Source organism: Crinia signifera, chromosome 1 (genome assembly GCF_055691185.1).
Source record: "Crinia signifera chromosome 1, ASM5569118v1, whole genome shotgun sequence".
NCBI lineage: Eukaryota > Metazoa > Chordata > Amphibia > Anura > Myobatrachidae > Crinia > Crinia signifera.
The window spans coordinates 106,842,093-106,865,540 of NC_139217.1; the positions used below are offsets into that span (position 1 = coordinate 106,842,093).

General features: G+C 42.6%; 1 protein-coding gene across 1 annotated transcript in view; it reads right to left on the reverse strand.

Annotated features, from left to right (window-relative positions):
* The window catches only part of PALLD (palladin, cytoskeletal associated protein), a 350,163-nt gene extending 331,397 nt beyond the window's left edge, over positions 1-18,766 (reverse strand). Inside the window, exons 1-2 of the mRNA XM_083171059.1 lie at positions 18,644-18,766; positions 15,831-16,851 (exon numbers count right to left, since the gene is read on the reverse strand). Coding sequence (XP_083027185.1) covers positions 15,831-16,837 — 1,007 coding nt within the window. The 5' untranslated portion in view covers positions 16,838-16,851; positions 18,644-18,766. The remainder of the gene's footprint in view (positions 1-15,830; positions 16,852-18,643) is intronic.
* Between the last annotated feature and the right edge of the window lie 4,682 nt (positions 18,767-23,448).

Genomic DNA, 23,448 nt, shown 5'->3' on the forward strand with positions numbered 1-23,448 from the left:
AGTAAAATATGTTCACCACACCTATTATTGGTCAAAGTACAAGAATACCATGTAAGTTCATGGTGTTTGATATTATCACCACACTGAAGGGTGCAATCCCTACACTAGAATTCACAATACACTATATTTAATGACCTCTAGTCATATTCCTCCACCTTAATATTCCATTTAATATTTTCACATATATATTTTTTATTACTATTATATATATTTTTTATTTTTTATCTTTTATATTCTATATATTTTATATCCTTTATTTTTCTTAATTATTTATTATTATCGCAAATGTCACTAATATTAACCCCTATTGGGGGATATATATATGGAGCATCAGAGATGAGGCAGGGCACTTTTGGAATCACAGTTTGTTTGTCACTTTTTACTTTGCAGTTTCAGCACGTTCTTTTCACAATTTATTTTCACTCATATCAAAACAATAAAATCTGAGGTACGCATATACATGGATGATACACTTCACATATCAGGTGAAAATGTCATACTCATAAGAGGCATTAGGGAGAATGAATTATGGAAACATAATATACCTGCCAATAACGATCCAGCGGCAATAGTACAAGACCCACCAATGACAGAAGCGTCTTGAAGCGCACACCCCCGCATCCCATGAATATTCATGAGATACGTAGTATATTAAGGCTCCCCTGACGGCCATCCGGTTGGCCTTGAAAAAGCTCTGTGCGAAACGTACGTCGGCGTTTCACGTGGGCAGAGGCGAATGTTATACTTTGTAAATTGAAATGTATCTAATTTGAATTGCTTAGATAGGAAACATCATTGGGTGCCGCATCCCTTGATCTGTGGCGCGTCTCTCTGCTTATAGCGGACGCTGCCAGTGACTCACATTGGAGAGTCCACAGGGAGTGCGCGGTAACGAACCCGCACCTCTAGACAGACTTCTGCCGGACCAGGCGCTGACTGCACGGAAGAGATCACTTATCTCTGTCCGTGTCTACAGCGCTGCGCTGTCTTAAACTCTGTGTATCCTTTGATGAGAAGCGCTTACAGGCTAATTTAAGCAGAATTATCCGCAGACTCCTAATATGTAAAGGAACACATTAATTGCATCTATTTATAACAAAAGCCAGCAGTGCAGGACCAGAACGGCCGGGACGCCGACCTGTGTCTGCTCCTTAAAACACTCTAGCTATTAAAACGATTAAAGAATTACACTTATTTGAATTTCCACACTAAATAAAGCTGAGTGGCACCGTCCCTATCTCTGCTATTATACCCAATGATTGCAAACACAGTATAAAACATTCTTTCCTCTGCCACGTCAGGATAACTATATCCTTTTTAGATTGTCCTTAATTGTTATATGTTGTATGTATGATTTTAAATATTTCGCATCTTAAACAAATGAATTAAAGGTTAATTTTTATTCTTTAAATACTCTTTTCCTGAAAGTGCATCACATAGAGACTTGCTTTCCCTATAAACCCAAATCTATTGTTGGAAAAGCGCAGCAGAGGCGATTCTTCCTTAGGCAACTGAGGAAGTTCAACATCCCACAGAAGCTTCTAGTCCTCTTCTACTCTGCAATTGTGGAGTCTGTACTGTGCTCCTCAATACTGGTCTGGTGTGGCTCCGGCAGCGAGAGAGACAAATGCAGACTTCAAAAGGTAGTCAGAACTGTGGAGAAGATAATCGGGACAGATATTCCCTCTGTCCAGAGCAAAAAAACAGGCAACGAAGATAGTCTCACAGCAGCCTCAGCGCGGCCAAGGAGCTTGGCACATGATGAAGCTGCCATCCTGGAAGAACTCTGGCCACAACCAGCAAGGTAAATGTAAATAAAAATGAGGCATGTGCAGATCTGGATTTAACCCGGATTTGACCAGATTTGCCCGGATCTCAAATTGGGATCTTATTGGCTATCCGGCTGTCACATGTTTTGGAGCCAAAACATGTGACAGCTGATAGCTAATAAGATCCCATTTTGAGATCCGGGTAAATCTGGATAAATCCGGGTTAAATCCGGATCTGCACATGGCCTAAGAAAAATACATTAACTTGGGTGCACTGCAAGCCACTGATATAGGTATATGTTGCAGGGTGCAATTGACATACACATACACAAGTCTCATTTTACCTACAGTATAAGTGTTGCTTGTGAAGTGCCATATATAAAATATTAGGTTCCTTTGGAATATACTTGCTACCCCTGAGCTTGGAAATCTGTTCCATTGCCAGGCACAGTGCTGCAATCAGGGTGAATGCTGAATCAGCATAAACTGTTACATAGAGAACAGGGAGCGGGATGCAGGCTTAACACTGTATTGGTATATGTCGAATCCCAGGTGCGGCAAGGAGCACAGCGAAATCAGTTAATCACCCGGGGATTAACCCAGCACATATATTACATACATAAAAACATGTATATATATATATATATATATAGATAGTCCAAATCTGCCGGCACTCAATGATGCGAATAAGAATACGTGAACAGCGGGCCCCGGTGCCCAATGAAAGATCAATGCACAAACTCCAAAATAATGGCACTCCAGAGGCAAGGTACAGCATATGAAAAAAGCGTGTATTAAAACATCACGCTTTTTTCATATGCTGTACCTTGCCTCTGGAGTGCCATTATTTTGGAGTTTGTATATATATATATATATATATATATGGTACTGCTTTCCTAGCACGGCGCCCACGATCTAGATTGTATGTGTGGGGCTGATATCTCAAGCATCTCATGCATCTTATGTGTTTGTGCAGCATAAAATGCATGAGATGATGCAATCGACGCGATCGACGAGATTGACGAGATTTTTACATTGCAAGCATCTCATGATTTTATATAGTGTGGCGAGCACAGCGAGCCCCGCGAGGGGACGCAGAATACATGTAAAGTAGTCCGCGTCCCCTCGCCACGCTTCGGGCTCGGTGGCTCGCTGCTCTCGCCACACTATATAAAATCAACTCCACGCCGACGTGGATAGTGGGGGTATGAAAAGGTCGGAGGACGCGTACCGCCGCCCCTCGCGGGCTCGCTGCGCTCGCCACGCTTCGGGTTGTTGTTGATAGTGCTGGTGGCGTTAACAATGGTTATTGGGGGCTCACGATTTTTTATCTCATGGATCTCATGGATCTTGTGCATCTTATGGATGCATAAGATCCATGGGATTAAAAAATCGGGTCCATTGCGTTGATTGTATGCCTTAAGTACCTTAAACTTAAGGCATACAATCAATGAGACGGGCGCCGTGCTAGGAAAGCAGTAATATATATATATATATATATATATATATATATATATATATATATATATATAACTATAAATAACTGTGCGGAGTTTTTATATTCTCCGGGTACTCGGGTTTCCTCCCACAATCCAAAAATATACAGGTAGGTTAATTGGCTACCAACAAAATTAACCCTAGAATGTATGTGTGTGCGTGTACATGTGGTAGGGAATATAGATTGTAAGGTCCACTGGGGCAGGGACTGATGTGAATGTTCAAATATTCTCTGTACAGCGCTGCGGAATATGTATGCGCTAAATAAGAAACTGTTAATAAATAAATAATAAATATATATGTATATGTATGACTGCATTCCTTGGTCGGCTCTGCAATCCAGTGTACAATTATAAAGGGCATATGTGACTGGGATACATACAGATGACCAGCAGTGGGGATGCCGGTGGTCAGAATACCGATGCTGGCATCTCAATGGAAGGAATCCCAACAGGGGTCTGGTAAGTATACTTATCTTCCCACTGCCCCCCTAACCCTCCCACCCCACAGCTTAGCCCCAACTCTCCCCACTGGTGTCTAACCCTCATACCCCACCACCTAACCCCCCCCCCCCCCCCCTAAATGCCTAACCTTCCCTCCCCGTGGCCTGGGTCTGGTTATGCCTGGGTCTGGTTATGCCTGATCCGTGCAGGCTGCCCATCTGAATTCGTATTACAAATCCATGCGACATCTGCAAATACAACTGCTTTCTAAATTTGCCTCTGGGAATATGAATTTGTAAATGACATACGACGGCGTATGTCGCTTACAAATTCAAATTCAAATTCTTAGTAAATTTCCCCCAATATATATATTTTTTGAGTGTCTCATGCCGCATGGTGTATTGAGGCTTGGTGTATAAGGACATATTTGTACCATGTAGATAAGGTAGAGCTAGATATTCACCCTATAGTACATTTGCTAAAATGCATGAAAGAATAAACATCTGAAGTGAAAATAAAGAGCCTGTATACATAGCTTTGGATATCATTTGCAATATATTATGGGCAGTGGGGGTGATTCAGGTTGGTTTGCAAAAGCAAACTCCTTTAATTAACAAAACCATGTGCACTGCAGGTGGGGCAGATGTAACATGTGCAGAGAGAGTTACATTTTGTTCACAGTAAAGCTGTGTATGTAGCTGTTTTGTTTTGTTTTTAACACTGCTGGGTATACACTACATGATTATTGTTCACGACAACCCGGCAGTGATGCCAGGATCGGCATTTGCAAATACCATTGCAGTTGACAGTAGCAATGGTGGGGGAAGGGTGTGGTAATGCCCCCATTGGGCATCTCCAAATTGAGTTGCATGTACAGACAACAGGGATTGCCACTTGTGGAATGCGGGAGCAGGCATCGCTATAGATATTATTAGGGAATCGTGGAGAGTTTTTTAACGTATGGGATTGTAGTATGGTTTGGGAACTGTACTGCGGCAGAGCAGACCGAGTGATAAAAACTGCAAGTAAAATTATTGGGGTGTCTCTACCGCACACCCGTGATCTGTATAATAACAGAGTGCTAAAAGCAAATCGTATCTTAGCAGATCCCAGTCATCCGAATTATGAGGTCTTTGATATTTTGCCATCGAAAAAACGGTTCTGCAGTGTCCCGGCACGCAGTGGCATAAGTTTGTCCCAGTTGCCCGGAGGCAAGATGAATATTGGTGCCCCCCCCTCCCCCCCCACCCCCCCACACAGACATACACACACAACATTAATCAAAATATATATAGTCTGTTATGGGTAATACATTATATACTGTATAAACTGTATATACAGAGAGAGAGAGAGAGAGAGAGAGAGAGAGAGAGAGAGAGAGAGAGAGAGAGAGAGGGCCTTATTTTGGTTCATTCTTTCTGACAAAATCCTTCTTAGATGGGCAAAACCATGTGCACTGCAGGTGGGGCAGATGTAACATGTGCAGAGAGAATTAGATTTGGGAGGGGTTTTACTTCAAAGTGAGATCTATATTGCAGTGTAAAAATAAAGCAGTCAGTATTTTCCCTGCACAGAAACAAAATTACTCACCCAAATCTAATTCTCTCTGCACATGTTACATCTGCCCCCCTGCAGTGCACATGGTTTTGTCCATCTAAGAAGGATTTTGTCAGAAAGAATGAACCAAAATAAGGCCCAGAGAGAGAGAGAGAAAACATATATTTCAGAACTCAGCCACAGAAGCGATTTAAACTGGAAGAGGTGCCCCCTTGAGAGCAGGAGCCCGGCGGCAGATGACTCCATTGCCTCCCAGAGTTCTGCCTCTGCCGGCACGTACAAAACGCATGCTAAACAGCTTTTTTCCAACTGCTGTTCGCATGCTAAATGACAAGAAATTAAATGGGAATTGTTCTTTTAATGTTCTTTTGTGTAGGTACTTGTATGAAAATTTTGTTGACAGTGCGTTGATCGCAGTGTATTGTTAATAACAAATAAAGTATTCTATTCTATTCTATAGTTGTAGTGAATACACATTGGATGTTTTTAAGAATGTGTCGTAATAACGTTGTTCCCTGCAAATTTATTTAAAATATAATTTAGTGTGTACCCGACTTGACACAGCACATTCTGTACCATAGTGGTACATCTTAGCGCTAAAAGTAATAGCTTACAACTGTCGTAAGTGTATAGATTTTGGCAACTTTCATGATTGATTTGCAGCAGCAAGAATTTTAAAATTTAAAAAAAACAACTTGGACATCCAGTTTAGGATGTGCTACAGGCTATCAGGCAACGGTGACAGTGGTGTAACTATAAATTTTGCTCCCCCCTGCCAAAAAGTTTGTGGCGCCCCCCTCCCCCCTCCAGGCTCCTCTCCAACATGTTTCCCCACCATCACGTCACACGCATAATGGAGAAGCAGAAGCAGGAGAGAGGAAGAGAGACCAGCATACACTGCTGCCTCCCTTGGCTCCGACACATCCCAGGTCGCCCTAGCACACCCATCTGCCCGCCCATCCTGTACACAGTAGCCAATAGCAGGCTCTGTGTACAGTCAATTGAATCAGTGGGGGAATTTGTCATCTCTGCCATGGCCCCACCCGTGCTGCGGCTGACTCACCTCCAGTGCTCAGGCAGTGGGCAGAGGCAGGCAGTAGCATGTCAGTGTGTCGAGCGGGTGCCGGCGCCCACACAGACCATGCTGCTGCTTGCTCCCCCAAGCTGCTGCTGGGGCTGCCTTACAGTAGTTACGCCACTGAACGGTGACATGGGTTCTACAATTCAGAGAAAATGGTTGCCCTTGTTAATTTATGCTCTAAAAATATTGCATTAAGATATAATTGCACACAAAAAGCAGACTAATATATAATGTAAATACAGTAAAATACAAGTATGCTGTGAAAATATAAAATGGCTTAAAATCCAAGATGCTACATATTAATTAAATTAAAAGATGAATTACCAATATCACAAACATGAATGAAATGTACATAGGAAACTATATGGTGTACCAAATACAATTTTTTTTTAAAGTAGCTGATTAATAGCTTTATTATAGCTGATACAATATATATATACTGTATATACATAAAGATATACTGTACATTATCTCTTTTTAAACACAATTACAATGAATTACGTATAAGTTATTTTAGCGCCCGCCAACACAATTTATTAAACATAAACTGGATGTAGATTGGCTAAAGGCAATTTTTTTATAAGCCCAAATTTAAAAAAAAACATAAATCAGTTGAGGAGGAAATAATAAGCACAATGATGCGATGTTGCAAGGGCAGGATACAGCGTTTTTTGGGAGCGGCCCAGAAACATAGACGTGTCCAGACCACTCGCGGGAGGGCATCTAAGGCTGTGTGATGTAAAATTTTTGCGGGCACATCGCTGGGTGAGACCCAGTTTTCAGGGCAGACTTACCCTGTGCTGAGTGCCCCTTACAGATTACTGTCAGATTACTGAAATTTCACAAAATTGCAAGCAGGTCTGAATCAGGCCCATAGTGAGGAATAAAAAAGGCAAAAAGTGGCCACATGCAAGGTAGATTGCTTATACAGGTTGAGTATCCCGTATGCGTATATCCGTTTTCCGAATTATTCCAAAAAGCATGTTTTCTTTGGAATAGTTCGTTTTTTTTTTCTTCCCACCCCCCCCCCCTGACCCTTTTTTTATACTTACCTAGATACCAGACGTCCACGGCAGGCCTTCGGCTTCATCTCCGGCGTCTCCAGCGGTCCCAGGAGTGCATTGCGCGAGTTCCCAGGCGTGCCGGTGACGTCACCGGCGCGCCTGGGAACCCACGCAATGCACTCCTGGGACCGCTGGAGACGCCGGAGATGAAGCTGAAGGCCTGCCGTGGATGCCGGAGGACTTCAATGGATGCTGAGGTACCATCGGGGACCCACCAGGGGACAGGTAAGTATGTGAAAAAAATATATTCCAAAAACCATAAAAATCCCTTATTCGGAATGCTAGTGGGTCTTGAGCATTTCGGATAAGGGATACTCAACCTGTAATACATTTTACTAACAGTGTAAAAATAAAGGAAATCTGTACAACACATATAGGGGGAAATTTACTAAGATGTGTATTCTACTTCACATGTGATGTTGCTATGGCCAACCAATCAGATCCTGTCTACTATCTTCTAGAGGGGGCTAAATAAATAAGTAGATTCTGATTTTTCTTCTTAGAGAAATTTATGTGGACACATCCAGGCAACCCCAGCAATTGTTCGAAAATGTTCTGAATCGAATTCTCCAAAAGGTCATTTGAAAAAGTACTGAAATAACAACATGAAAAATGTAAGAGTGTGAGTTTTGTGTATGTGTGGTGTAAAAGGGGTGATAACAAAGCTGTACTATTCTATGTGTCTGTGTATTGTAACATTCTTTTTACAGGTGACATACAAGTCTAAGGGAGCTTATTAATGCCCCGAATACTGGGACTTGTTTTTCGCCAAGTCCCAGGATGCGGGAGAGGCCTTCTGGGACTTGTTGTTCTCCTGTCAAAAGCAATGGTTTTTTATTCTAATTTTCACACTTTAATTATCAACCTGGCCCCCACAGCCCAGGGGGGGCGTGGACAGCCCCAGGCTTCAGCTCTGGATGGGTGAAGCCTGGGGGTTCCATTTATTGGGAGGTCCCCCCCCATGTTTCGGTTGGAGGACCTTGTATAAAAAGTGTGCACTGGGCTGTGGCAAATGTAACATTTGTGATTTGATGCTATTTTTAACCTGCCCCAAAAATCGCACCCATATTTGGTAACAAAATAAGTATACTTATATGTACACATAACTTTATAAAAATGGAGAGGTTATAAACATGGTTTTCCAACTTTGTCAGGGCTACCAACACAACAGGGGCAGACCTATATCATAATGCCACAACAAAATGAACGAGTAAGCACAAGTTTTTACAAATAAAATGACTTTTATTTACAAACGAGGGTGAAAGCGAAAAATATTTTTTTACCCTATACCTGCGCTCTGCCCCCAGCTTCGCAAGTTGCCTTCCCCATTCTATTTATTGTCACTTATCCTTATAAAATTTCAAAATTTTAGGGTCAATGAGGGCCGCCTTGCATTTGTCTGATTGAGCTAAAACTTAGCATAGATTGTTTTTTTTTTGGTCATTTGGAACAAGATTAGGGGTTAAAGTTAAAAAATAAGGGCCTCCTTATGCATATATTTTAGCATTATATTTCAAGGGAAAAAACAAGGTACATATGTTCCCCTTTCCCATTGTATTCATCACAGGAAAGCTAAGGTTATTGATCAAGCAATGCTTTAGTTTGCAATCAACAGTTTTCCATAATAGGAGATTCAGCTAATACTTTCATCTATCTAGGGTTTCTTGGAAACTTGAATAAAATTAGTCTAGCGGGAAAATCATGGGAGCTTCTGTCCAACAGTTTTCTGTAATGTAGATAGTTTGGCCCTTTTTCATTCTCATCACTAAAGAGAATACTTCCTTTGTCATTCATGTGATTCAAAACACAGTTTGGGAACCACTGCTTTAGACATTAATTATTGTGATGGTTAGGTTGTGGCTGGTTAATATTTGGATAGAGGAACCCATACAATGTTATAGTGTTACTTGGTGTGAGTTCTCTCTTCTGCAGAGGACCGCAAGCTCATGGATTATTTTCTGGCACAACATAGAAACAATGACAAGTTTCCATGCCAGCAAATGTAGATACAAAAGAGAATCTTCATACTAATTGTTCTTTAACAATTACTTGTAATGGGATCCGGTTTAAATACAGACAGAAGACTGACAGCGGAATCTTGATGATCAGAATCCCAGCGGATCCCATACGTAAGTACAGGGGTTGGGGTTCAGCCGTAGGGGGAGGTTGAGGTGCACAGGTTAGGTCACCCTCACACCAAAACTACTTATTTTAAAGAGATCCTTACATTACACTGAAGGAAGGGAAAAGGTTTGTCTCTTCAGTATGATATTACAGATTAATAAAAATAATTTTAAATTGAGGATTTGAAAAATTCTTTGAGATATTTCTTTTATTAAGAAATAGGAGAGAATATAGTCATGCATTTGTCAGATACAGTTTCTGAAGGTGCTTGAGGGTCACAGTTTGGGACTCTGTTTCTTAAGCTGTGAACTGAAACCTATTTACAAAAGCAGCAGCTGTTGCATGTGTGTTACTGGTGGGCTTAATGTCTCCAGCTTATACATACTTTTACAGATAGAAATCTGTGCTGATGATTTGCAGACATGCAGCCTAGAGACCACCATTATTAGTCAGTCAGTAAAATGTGGTTTGTATTGAAATCAATACATAATCATGTTACATGAAGGATAATGAATGTAGTCATATCCCTAAAAGACTTTTGTGATGTCCCTGTGGCAGCTGCTGACTTGCATGCTTTCTGTTAATAAACCTTGATACAGCATATATTCTTGGCTCACGGTGGTGGTGAACCTTGGCAGACTTCAGCCATTATCTAGTCATGTAGCAGGTGGCTGCAAAGTGCACTCAGAGATTGACTCTTTTTGGGAAGGGGATAAATGTCAATGGTGGTTTCAAGGCGATTTTACCAGTGTTTGGCATCATTATAGATCCATCTTTTTATAGCTATAATTCAATATATCCTTATAAAGTGATATACCATCTATCTATCTATATATGTATTTAATTAAACCCTGATTTCTTGATCAATATATAAAATAGCAGGAACTGAGATTTATAAGGTAAAGTAAAGTTTGTACTGTCTCTGGGAACTACTGTTTGTGGTCCTGGGCGCTGTGGTCACTGGCAGAAGAGGAACTTGGTTGGATTGCTGGTTTCCATATACCGCCAATAAAAGGCGTACCATGGTATACAAATATCTATTTTGGTACCCCATTGTATTAAGCTGTATAGGTGACTGACTGTACTTCCTCACAGAAAGTATACGCTTCCATTTGCACCATTCTTAGTTTATTTTTTAAATCAGGACAGTTGTTAGCTGAATGTTTTGCTTTATATATTCTTTATATAATAATTCTTTATGTTTTTGATCTAATGTACTCATGCTAGTAATGGCCTGATTCAGGTTGGCTCACTAGGCAGCATACATTCACTGCTTAGCAAGCAGGTAAACGCTGCCCACAGGGTGAGCGAATGCCTGCCCCCATCCCCTTCGCCAAGCGAATGGCCAGATTTGCATGTGAGTGGATGTGATCACTTACATTCGCATGTGGCCATATGGGCGAAAAACATTCGATAATTGATGACCATGGAATGATTTTTACCCATACACAAATAAAATAGTCTGGATTGTCTTTTATTTGGCACAGACATGGCCGAATTTGGGACGGGCACTGCCGTCATTTGAGGACACCCGCCCACCACAAGCAGGCTTTGAGATGTCTGAGTTCACATGAGGATGCCCAGCGTTTTTCTGTGCGCACCCACCATTTTTGTGGGCACGCCCGGAAAATGCTGGGCGTTCCCATGTGACAGACCACTGTCCACCCCCTTCCCAGTTCCATCTGTTCGAACGCCTCTGCGAGTGTGATACTTGGTGTAGGCATTCATACAGTGGGTTTGCACATGCCTACTTTCACCCAAACGCATGCGCAGACCCGCAACATCGGTCCTTGGACAGAATTTGGAAAATAACGAGCCAACCTGAATCAGACCTTAAGTACCCGAAATTTTATGCAAGTCCAATATCTGTGTTGGCACATATCCACTTACTGTTTGGTACTTTTAAGCAATAAAGATATGAGATGCACCGGTGCATCTAATAAGCTGGTTGCTCAGTGACTAAGGCGTAAGAACAAAGAAGAAATTAGCTCATGAAATAAACCAGGCTGCAATGGAAGGGGCGCAAATATTTTTGAATGCAGGAAAAATACTGATTGCTTAAGCAGTAGACGCCAAGCTTATTATGTAGAAAACAACAAGACTCAGTATACCGCTGTGTATCACTATACCGCTTACGCAATGAGGACCCAGCAACAGCCTGTCTGGCTTCAATGAAGCCCTCCAGGCACTGCCAAGTCCCTTGCCTGTTTAGAGTCACGCACATGTACACACTAGGCATTATGCATGATAAAATAGTCCATTGTTGGCAGTGGCAGGAAACAGTATGGAGGAATCTGCAGAGGGACCTTGCTGCACCTCACTGGAGAGGTAAGAATTGTTAAATATCAATGGCATATTCATTAGTGTCCCTGTGAATGTAAAGGAGATATGCCACTGGTAAATAGAATTGTTATTAAATGGGGCGCTAAGCTAGGACACAATCTTTACCAATGGAGGAAATAGCTTTCCTGACAGCATTGAACAGGGATCTCGGCAGAACGTGCCCAACTGCTTTTAGAAGAACGGCCATGGATTGTCGAGCTCGTGGCCGCAGCTCAATGATCCACGGCCGCATCTCGGAGCCACATGCCCTTTTTGGCGTTCGGCGGGCGGGACATTGAATCCCCCTGCCATTTCAAGTCGAGCCGGACGAGAACGGAACAGGGTCACGGATAAGAGTAAAAAGAATTTTAATGAAAAATTGAATAAAGCAAAAATTGATAAAAGTCATCTACTTACCCTACTGATGTGCTTTGTATCGTATTCTCAACTAAATCGCTAATTTGTTTTCTAGATTTTGACATTATAATTTGCATAATGAAACAAATCTTGGAAACTATTCTAACGCAATACACTGTCTATAATAATAATAATAATACAATATAAATAATTGAATGCATAATTCAATATTTCCATATATTTACTTATTGTCAAATTATACTATTTAAGAATAATTGTAGGAATATAAATTATTCACTTACATACTGTAGTTGCCTTAGTTTAATGTTCTGTTCTAGAAAAATCCAAGTACAATCAAATAATTACTTTAAACCATGCACTGTGAATTTCTTGAAGAGCAGAAGAGAAATGTCTGGCTTCCAAACAGTCAGTTATATTTACAAGCAACAAGAGGATTACCACTGGGCAAGTGTGAAGGTTCTAGGTTACCAGTACAGTACATTATCTTCTGCCACACTGCACGCAATGAGTCAGACTAATGATATAAAGTAGCAACCTGTGAAACTCTAAAATTAATTATATTGATTTATATATATAACGCAGATTACACCTTAATGGAAACAAAGTTGTGACCTTGTCAATGCAAAACCATCACATCCCCTGGTAGCAGTTATGCAATGTGTAACTGATATTACTATTGTCTAATCTCGAGCAGGTTCTTAGTCATGCCAACAGGTGCCCACTTGACTTCTATGCCACGCTACTTTTAATTTCAGCTACAGTAAGTAAATCTACTATGTGATCAGAAATGTGTAGAAAAAGGCATATGATTATAAAGGTTAATATACTAGAAAACATTTATTTATATCTTATATTCAAAACCAGTAAATATAGTTTAATTGGTACTTATGTAGTATCTGGGCTGCCGATTTTTTGATTGTATGCCTTAACTTAAGGCATACAATTAGTGCGATGCGATATCGCATGCGACCATATCGCATGCGATGCGATGCGATGACCCGATTTTTCCATAGGATTCAATGTTAAAATGGACTGAGTCCATTTTAACATGGAATTCAATGGGAAAAAGGGGTCCTTTTCATACCCCTACTATCCAAGTGGGCATGGAGTTGGATATAAACCTGTGGCGAGCGTAGCGAGCCACCGAGCCCGAAGCGTGGCGAGCGAAGCGAGCCCCGCGAGGGGACGGTATTCTGTGTCCCCTCGCGGGGCTCGCTACGCTCGCCACGCTTCGGGCTCGGTGGCTCGCTACGCTCGCCACAGGTTTATATCCAACTCCATGCCCACTTGGATAGTAGGGGTATGAAAAGGACCCCTTTTCCCATTGAATTCCATGTTAAAATGGACTCAGTCCATTTTAACATTGAATCCTATGGAAAAATCGGGTCCATCGCATCGCATCGCATCGCATGCGATATGGTCGTATGCGATGCGATGCGATGGACCCGATTTCAAAATCGGCAGCCCAGATACTACATAAGTACCGTTTAATTTACTGACTTAATGAATAAAGATACTCTTTGTACAATGCTGCAAAAGCAAATTGATGTCTTATTCCACGCTAGTCTCTATTATGTTTATGCTCACATTCCCGGGAGGCTGTTATACTGTCCTGCAGAACCACGTCATCAAATGCTTATAGTCACACATAAAGCTGTGCTGTCAGAAGAGCATTTAGAAAAGGAAATATGAAATAAATATTGTTTTATATCACTTTATTACTGATTACATTTTCTATAGAAGCAGGGTGGAACTGATGCACAAAGGGGCCACAGGGGGAATCCAGTGATAGGAGCCAGTGCTTAGGGGTGTGGCCAGTCTCCAGAGGGGGTACAGCCAGCCTCCACAGAGACTTGGCTAGCCATTACAGAGTGATAAATATGTAATGTAAACACTGACAGTGCACACTTGTACACATCATGTACCAGGTAAATAACAAATGCATTATAGAAAATACACCATGTTAATAGTAAAGGTAATAGGGTGCCAGAATCAGAAAGTGAGAGATTTGGGGAGAGTTTTCCCATCTTTTTAAGGCAGCAATCAATTACGTAAGGAAATCAACCTGGTTTTTCAGTGTAAATGATTGCCGCTTTAATAAAATGGTAAAACTCTGCCAACGACTCTTAAGCAGCCCATACACGCTGCGATCCCGGCGGGTCCGATGTGAGCTTTGAGGTGCGCGCTCCCGCGGCACCTCATCGCACAGTACAAAAAGTATGTGCTTGCACATACTTTTTGTACTTAGTTTTCATCACATTGCATCACATTGCATGCACAGGCAATGCAATGCGATGTGATGCGTGCTAGTTAAGCACGGAACGCATGCCCGTATCGGGACGTGTATGGGCGGCATTACTTTCTGATTCTCACACCCTATAACATTTGGCCCCATGTGCAGTATTAGTATAAATTAACATATGCATAATGTATAATTCAAGTACACAGCTTAGAAATGGATCACTAGAGGAGGAGGAATTTGTGGAACTAGTGTGTTTCGTGTCTGCATGTTATAAAGCTAGAATGTGGCCGTGGCCTTTATAATATTTTGAACAACATCACAACATCAGAGACATAAAGATTGAGACCTAGTGACGGAGTGTTTTTCCTTTGAGAACATGAAACATATCTCCTGTGCCTGACCTAACTCACAATCTAAAATAGTATTTATTAGTTTTCCAAGCTATTTAGGTTTGAATTAGCTCATCCATCTGCCTATTTGTGGTACAGCTCACTATATAGAGTGATGTTGGCCTGAAAAGAGTCCTTTGAGGTATTTGTTTAGAAGCAATTAAAGATATAATAAAATAAAGTCAAACAAATCTCATAAATATTAAAGTAGGCGCTTTAAATAAAATATTATATAACCATTGCATCACATCATATACCATATATACTCGAGTATAAGCCTACTTTTTCAGAACATTTTTTATGCAGAAAAAAAACCCCTCGGCTTATACTCGAGTGAGGGTCCCACTTGAGTCAATAAGTTTTCCCAGTTATTTTGTTGTAAAATTAGGTGCCTCGGCTTATATTCGGGTCGACTTATACTCGAGTATATACGGTAGTTCATCTACATCAAAATGTCTGTAATAGCACTGTTCAGTTATCTGACTCTTCATATTGTGTTGTTTACCACTGTAAAAATAAAGAGTTAAAAAAAAAATAATATTATATAACCATTATTCACTGTAGAGAGTCAATTAACATTTTGGCTTCACTCTTGTCCTGATTGTGTCATAGGCCATTATTCTGGTTCACTCACAAAGGCAAATTCCTTCTCAAATGCACAAAACAATGTGCACTGCAGGTGGGCCAGATGTAACTTGTGCAAAGAGAATTAGATTTGGGTGGGGTTTTACTTTAAAGTGAGATCTGAATTGCAGTGTAAAAATAAAGCAGTCAGTATTTTACCTGCACATAAACAAAATAACTCATCCAAATCTATATCTCTCTGCACGTGTTACATCTGCCCCACCTGCAGTGCACATGGTTTTGTCCATCTGAGAAGGAATTTGCCTATGCGAGTGAACCAGAATATGGGCCATAATGCTGCTTTGTCTACCGCGATCATTGTTAAAGGTAAGGCACTTACCTAACTTCCGGCAAGGGGTGTCCTGTCACTCTGCATTCCAGACTCACTCTGCTCCCCTCAGCCACTTCTTGACTTTTAAGCTTCTGTACAAATCGAGCAACTGAAGGAGCATAAGATTTATTGCCCTGGCTTTGGGCATTCTCTGCATCAATCTGCTTAATTTTCTTCTCTATCTGCTCCAATGTTTCCCCTGTATCTTTTACAATTGTCATTTCCATTATTTTTACTTCTTGCTGTGGTTCAATTTCCCTTTCGGTGATGGTAGGGTTAATGATAATGGCGTTGTCCGTTTTTGGAGAGAGATAGCCACTATCTGGTGAGGAAGAGTCTCCATTTGGTCGCCTATCTCTTGCTTTACTGGTCTCTCGAAATATAGCGGAGAGTTCTTCGATAAACGTAGCAGCCTTCTGACACATGTCACTCTGTGCATTAACTTCCCTGTTAAATGACTTTGCCCTGGCTTTTGGAATTGGAGCAGTGGTTAAGCCGCTTTTACCTTGATGTTTGGAAGCTTTTTGGGCTTGCAGAGTCCGAATTATACTTGGACTAGTGGTCAGAAGTGGTGAGATCATTCCTCGAACGTTTGGAGCCGCTGGATTACTAGAAGCATTGGCTCTTCCTGATTTCTTAAGTACATTATCCCTTTTCCTGAAGTTTTCTGATGCAGAGTTACTTATTTTTAATTCCTTAAAAGACCTGTCAGGTAAGTTAGCATGAGATGTCTTCAGTACATGTCCTTGGGCTGCGTTCTCAGACTGAGGCCCTGAGAAAGCTTCACGTGCAATGTCTAAGCTCTTGTTCATTTCCTCTTGACTAAGAAAAGCAGAGAGTTCTGGGACATCCATGGCATCTCCATGCAAGTCTGAGAAAGAATCATAGAAGGAGTCATGAGAAGAATCTTCAGACATGTGTTCCGATAGACAGTCTTGTGTTTTCCTCTCATCGGGGTAGACATCTTTCATCAAAAGAGAAACGGGCAGAACCGGATCCACGGCACTTTTTGCCATCCCAACAAGTTGTTCTAGTACAAGACAGAGACATACAGATAAGTGTCAGAATATGTATCAAACTGCAACAATTGTATAACAGGTCTCTCTAAAAAGTACACACTGGACTTACATCAGCATCCACTCTAATGTCTGTCGCCATAGTCACATGTGTGATAACATATAAATGACAGATTCAGCCTACCATTGGTATACAACAGTGTGCCTGAATGTGTAAGGCCTGAGATGCCCACTTTCAGCATCTGTGCACAGTGTAGCACTGCTGATGGTTCCTCACATGCCACTACCGCTGCACCCTCGCATGCATCATCGACATTTGCACCTGTCCGATGGCAGGTGCAGTTTCTTCCTCTAGACATAGCCCCTCTGGAACTGATCACGTGCCTGGAAATGCCGTCCGTTTGCACATCACATGCCCACAACTCTCCCATATCATGCCCACGAGACAGATTTTTTTTTCTTTAACTTCAGGTCACCTCACTGATTACCCACAAATGTGTTGCTGCTTTATTCTGATGCAGTCAGTTCCATAAGCCAGTGGTTCTCAACCTCAGTCCTCAAGTACTCCCAACAGTTCATGTTTTCCAGGTCACCCGGCAGGTGCACAGTTGCATTACTCACTGACGCATTTTAAAAGATCACAGGTGGAGCTAATTATTTCACTGGCAATTCTGTGCGGAGACCTGGAAAAAGTTAACTGTTGGGTCCTTGAGAATGGAGGTTGAGAACCACTGCCATATGCAACAGCTCCTTTAAGTGCACACTCCGGGTAACACATGCGGTAGGGGATTTCAGAATATCTTGCGCCTAGCAGTAGGAAATAATCATCTACATGTATGGATGTGTACAGTTGCATTTTATGTCAACATCACTATGCATGCTTTGTATGTGCAGACTAAAGGGGCATACACACAGGGCGATTTCAGGACCCTTTCTATTTCCATTTCTTATGCTTAGAAATGTATATCCCCAGGTGACTGCGATACACAGTCCCGCCCGTTGCCATTGAGGGCAGGGAAAGGCAGCACTTGCACTTGTCTTTCCTGCTAGATCGCAGGGCTTTGTCTATTAGCAATAAGCAAAGCCCCACTCTGCACAGATTGCTCGGCACACATCGCAGTGTGCCTAGCAGGTGTACGGTGATGTATGCTTAGTGATCGTGCTTAAGCCCCTTGCTCAGCATAGAGGCCAGCATCGCCCCATGTGTACGGGGCTTAAGGCCTGTTGTGTTCACAATACAAAAGTTCTTAACTTCAAAATAATCAATTTAGTATTATAAACAAAAACAATTAAAATGTGTTTCTGTTTACATAAAAAAATCTTCTTATTCATTAATGTAGATAGAAATGGCAGCAAACATGAAACCATTCTTGCCTAAAGTATCACAGACTTTTTGTTTATTTAATTTGCCATAATATCCTAGAGAGAATATTATAACACAATGTTATACTGTTATATTGTACACATTTGGTTTGCAGATTCTAATTAGTCCAAATGTGTAATAATTTACCAGGGATTACATGCACTTGAACTAATACATTTGTATATGATCATTTCATTATCTTAAAGCAAAAAGACAAATATAAATGTAGCTAACAGTATATTCTTTTACATAACATGAGTAACAACTTAGCTGTAGAACATTCCTTATTCTTTTCAACATGCTACAAAATAACAAATATATTTATTGTGGTACAAACATTCATCTCAGTACATACAGTATATACATAAAAAGACTATATTTTTCACTTGTAATTGTAATCACATAATGATATAATAATCAGCACATTAAACAGTAAAACTTACCTAAGAGTTGTCTAAATGCGCTTAATTATGAGAAAGAGATGTGCAGCTATACATTAAGTATTGCTTTGTCCCCACAGCACTCAAGAGGTGAATGTGGAATGGAACTCGCATCTGTTCCCACAGGACCATGTCATTCTTCCTCCAGTCAACTATATTTGGTAACTGATCTCATGTTTCAGTGAACTGCTATCTGGAATTCCGAGAGAAAGGCTGTTGGGCCTTGCTGAAATAACCTCACCGACACTTGCCTCTTAGATATCAGAGGGACTGTATGTTTCATTTTATTATCTACAGAGGAGCTTCAGCATTGCTGTCCACATTACTTAAAAGGATTTCAGTGAAAAAATCTAAACATCAGTGCCTAGATTTATTATATAATCTTATGGAATACACGTTTAGAACAGTTCAGTGTATGGGTCATAAGTAGTAATTATTACTTTTTATTTGCTCCTTTTTTGCTTTTAGGTTGCGTTGTTGATCTGGGCTAGCAGTCAAACCTATGTTGATGGTAATCCAGGAGGGAGACAATGATTTTTGTCCGACAGTAATACTGTGTTTTTCTGGTGGTGAAACATGTTACAATTATTTCAATATATTGAAATATCTGATTACCATTGGCCTACTAGACTAATTTAACACTGTACTGAGTCTGACTTTAAAAGAACCTATTCAATAAGTGAAGGAAAAGATCACTAGAAAATTCATACCCCTTTCACACTTGCAAAAATATCCCGGGTTTTTGCACATGAACACGCATCAACCCGGGATTTAGCTCAGTGTGAAAGGGTCTTGGACGAATATCCCGTGTTCAGCATTCCGGGATCTCTACCCAAGTCCTGACCTGGGTAGAACCCAGAATCGACACGGGATGTGGTCAGTGTGAACAGGTATTCCGGGTCAGCGTGACCCAGATCCCGTTAGCTGCAGTGAAAATGCGCCACTGGGAGGTGCTGCCCCGGCCAAGCCTCCAGATGACGCCACCCGCCCAACTTCATTCCGGGTCTGGTGGCCAATGTGAAAGGGTACATTCCCGGGTAGTGTCCCGGGAAGCATCCGGGAACACATTCCCGGGTATGACCCGGGTGCGCGAACGTGAAAAGTGTTAACCAGTGAATTAGAGACAGAACATGACATCTTATATGTACAGTATATAGGGCCTGATTCAGGTTAGTACATAAACCCAATGGTTGATTGGAGATCTTCATATTCACTGGACTCTATTTTTACATGTGCAGACCTGGGGTTGCATCATCACATGCAGTGCCCCCTAAGCCACAGCTTGATTGACAGGCTGAGTTCAACTGGGGGCAAGGGGGGTACTGTTCTACAAAGCAAGGATGTATCACTAGTACACCAGGGGAAGGCTTATCCACTTGTCTGGCTGCTCGCATATAATGCGACCGAAGCCAAGAGTGCATTACCTGGCTTAGTCACATTAAATGAGGACACTTGCAGTCCAAGGTCCTGGTTTCTGACCGCCAATCTCACTGATGGACCTGTGCCCCCAGAATGGGTACTTATGTAATATCTGGGCTCCCGTTTTTCTTATGACACCGCGTACCCTCGCGGGGCTCGCTGCGCTCACCACGCTTCGGGCACGGTGGCTCGCTGTGCTCGCCACACTATATAAAATCAACTCCATGCGTAATTGGATAGTAGGGGTATGAAAAAATGGGGTGCATTTAACATGGGAGCCCAGATAATACATAAGTACCCCAGAATGTTATGTGGCCTGCATTCTAGAGCACAGTGCAGGGAGGGGAAGTATGTTCCTCTCCCAGCTGCAGCAGGGGGGACTAATCAACAGACCCCCCCTGACACACCGTGCTCTGCATGGGGAAGGGGGTATAACGCCCTGCGGTAATCTTTATTTATGCTATTATGCTGGAGAAGGGAATAATTATGAGAACAATAACAACAAGTACCCTAATTATAGGGTATTGGGGTAGGGTTTTAGATAAAGGGGGTGGTTTAAAAACATGCTTTGTTACTACGAATCAGGTGTGTTTGGGATACTATTATTAAAATGTAAGACCACTGGGGGTAGAGAGTTGTCTTATAATGGGGGCTTATGGACATGGGGGGGGGTTTCAAAATGTCCCCTTCATCTTTTTTTTATTTAAATATTTTAGTACTTTATTACAAAAATGATTTAAAAAATCTGAGTGTTTAAAATAGAATTTGCATAGTATTCCTACCGTGACTTGTGAAAGTTGTGAAATGTCTGGAGTGGAGTACCATGATGGTCTAGAAGAGAAGACCCTGGGGTACATTTTCTAAAGTGTGAGCTTTTAGAAGTGAGAGATGTTGCCCACAGCATCCAGAAACTTGCTTTTAATCTCTAGAAGGATAGAACCTAGGGGCCCCCATACATTAGGCCGACTTGTCCTAAGGACAAGTCGGACCCAATTCTCTTCCAAGCCACCCGGCAGCTCCCCGGGAGGCTCACATATAATGGAGGACTTGATGTGCCATTTTTTACATGTGATAAATCAAATGCAATTTATCACATGTAAAAAACAAACAAACGTGGAGCTGCAGTAGGGGTGGTGCGGAGCAGTAGGGGCAGCGGGGAGGAGCAGTAGGGGTGGGCAGCGGCAGCTCTCAAATGAGTGGCCGGCGGGGGTGCCGGTGAAGAAGCAGTGCCGGTGGTAAAACAGTGGGGCGGGCTGTTAGTGTGCAGCGGTGATCAGTGTCCACAGCACCGCAGCGGGCGGGCGGCAGTGATTAGTGTGTCCAGCACCGCAGCGTGCGGGCAGCAGTGGCAATTACAACTTAAAAAAAAAAGTGTAAAATGACTCTCCCGCTCTTGATTGGCTGAGATAGAGCATTCTCAGCCAATCAGCGGCTGCGGAAGGAGGCCGCTGATTGGCTGAGAGTGCTCTATCTCAGCCAATCATTAGCTGGGCAGTCATTTGACACTTTGGGGGAAATTTACCAATATGAAAAACCTAGTTTTTCGTACTGGTATTTCCCCTACGGCTGCATACGACTGTTTAAATCGTATGCAAAGTCGTGTTCCGGAGGGGAATGTACAAAGCAGTCATATATGACTGCTTTGTAACCCTCCGATGGTGTAATGATTCGTATTAGCGGCACATATATACGGCCGCTAATACGAATTCGTACAGGCAGTCTGCACGGATCAGTCAGATCCATGCAGGCTGCAGAGTGTAAAAAAATAGAAAAATTAAATAAATAATAATAAAAAATGGCGTGGGGTCCCCCCCACAGCCGAAACCAGCACCAGGCTGAAGGAGCCGGGGCCGGTAATTAAAAATCAGGGAACCCGACAAATAGGGGTTCTCCGATTTTTAACAACCAGCCCCAGGCTCCAGGTCCGGGGCTGGTTCCCAAAATACAGGGGACAAAATGACTAGGGGTCCCCCGTATTTCAAGAACCAGTCCCAGGCACAACCAGCCAGCAGGGTAATGTCACAGCCGGGGGACACTTATTATATAAGGTCCCGCGGCCAAAACATTAACCCCCTGACTGGTCAGCCTGGCCAGGGGCCCTGGGGGAGTGGGGACCCCCCCAATGAAGGGGTCCCCCCCCTCCAGGACTTACCTGACCAGGCTGAAGCCTGGTACTGTCCCAGATGCCCCTGGGCGGTGGGCATCGGGCTGATTATGGTGTAAAAAATAGATTAAACTATTGTTTTTTACTGTGGCACTACAAGTGCCAGCAAGCCTCCCCAGCAAGCTGGGACTTGGAGAACCACAAGTCCCAACCTGCTGGGCATTAAAGGGCCCGCTGGCACTTGTAGTTCCACAGTTAAAAAAATAGTACACAAAACACACTGACACACTTTTAAAATAAAACTTTAATACATACAAAGCCCACACATACTAATACTTACCTATCTTCTTTCCATAGGTAGCCCTGGTCCTGTGTCGTCTTCTGGTCCTGTGTCGGCGGTCTTCTGGATCCATGTCGACGTCCTTCTTCATGTCGACGTCGCTGTCGGCGATGGCGTCCGGATCCGACGAAATCCATGGAGGAAGCTATGGAAGGAAACCATACTCACCTGTCCCAGCGCGACGTAGTCCAGGTAAGTGTCTTGGCAAAAAAACAAACCGACACCCCGAAACCAGACCGGACAGCTGAGCCGCACGGTACTCTGTGTACATCGTGCGGCTCCGCCTCCCGAATGCCGCTATTGGCCGCCTTGCGGCCTAGCGGCCAATCAGGAGCCGCTAGGCCGCAAGGCGGCCAATAGCGGCATTCGGGAGGCGGAGCCGCACGATGTACACAGAGTACCGTGCGGCTCAGCTGTCCGGTCTGGTTTCGGGGTGTCGGTTTGTTTTTTTGCCAAGACACTTACCTGGACTACGTCGCGCTGGGACAGGTGAGTATGGTTTCCTTCCATAGCTTCCTCCATGGATTTCGTCGGATCCGGACGCCATCGCCGACAGCGACGTCGACATGAAGAAGGACGTCGACATGGATCCAGAAGACCGCCGACACAGGACCAGAAGACGACACAGGACCAGGGCTACCTATGGAAAGAAGATAGGTAAGTATTAGTATGTGTGGGCTTTGTATGTATTAAAGTTTTATTTTAAAAGTGTGTCAGTGTGTTTTGTGTACAATTTTTTTAACTGTGGAACTACAAGTGCCAGCGGGACCTTTAATGCCCAGCAGGCTGGGACTTGTGGTTCTCCAAGTCCCAGCTTGCTGGCACTTGTAGTGCCACACTAAAAAACAATAGTTTAATCTATTTTTTACACCATAATCAGCCCGATGCCCACCGCCCAGGGGCATCGGGGACAGTACCAGGCTTCAGCCTGGTCAGGTAAGTCCT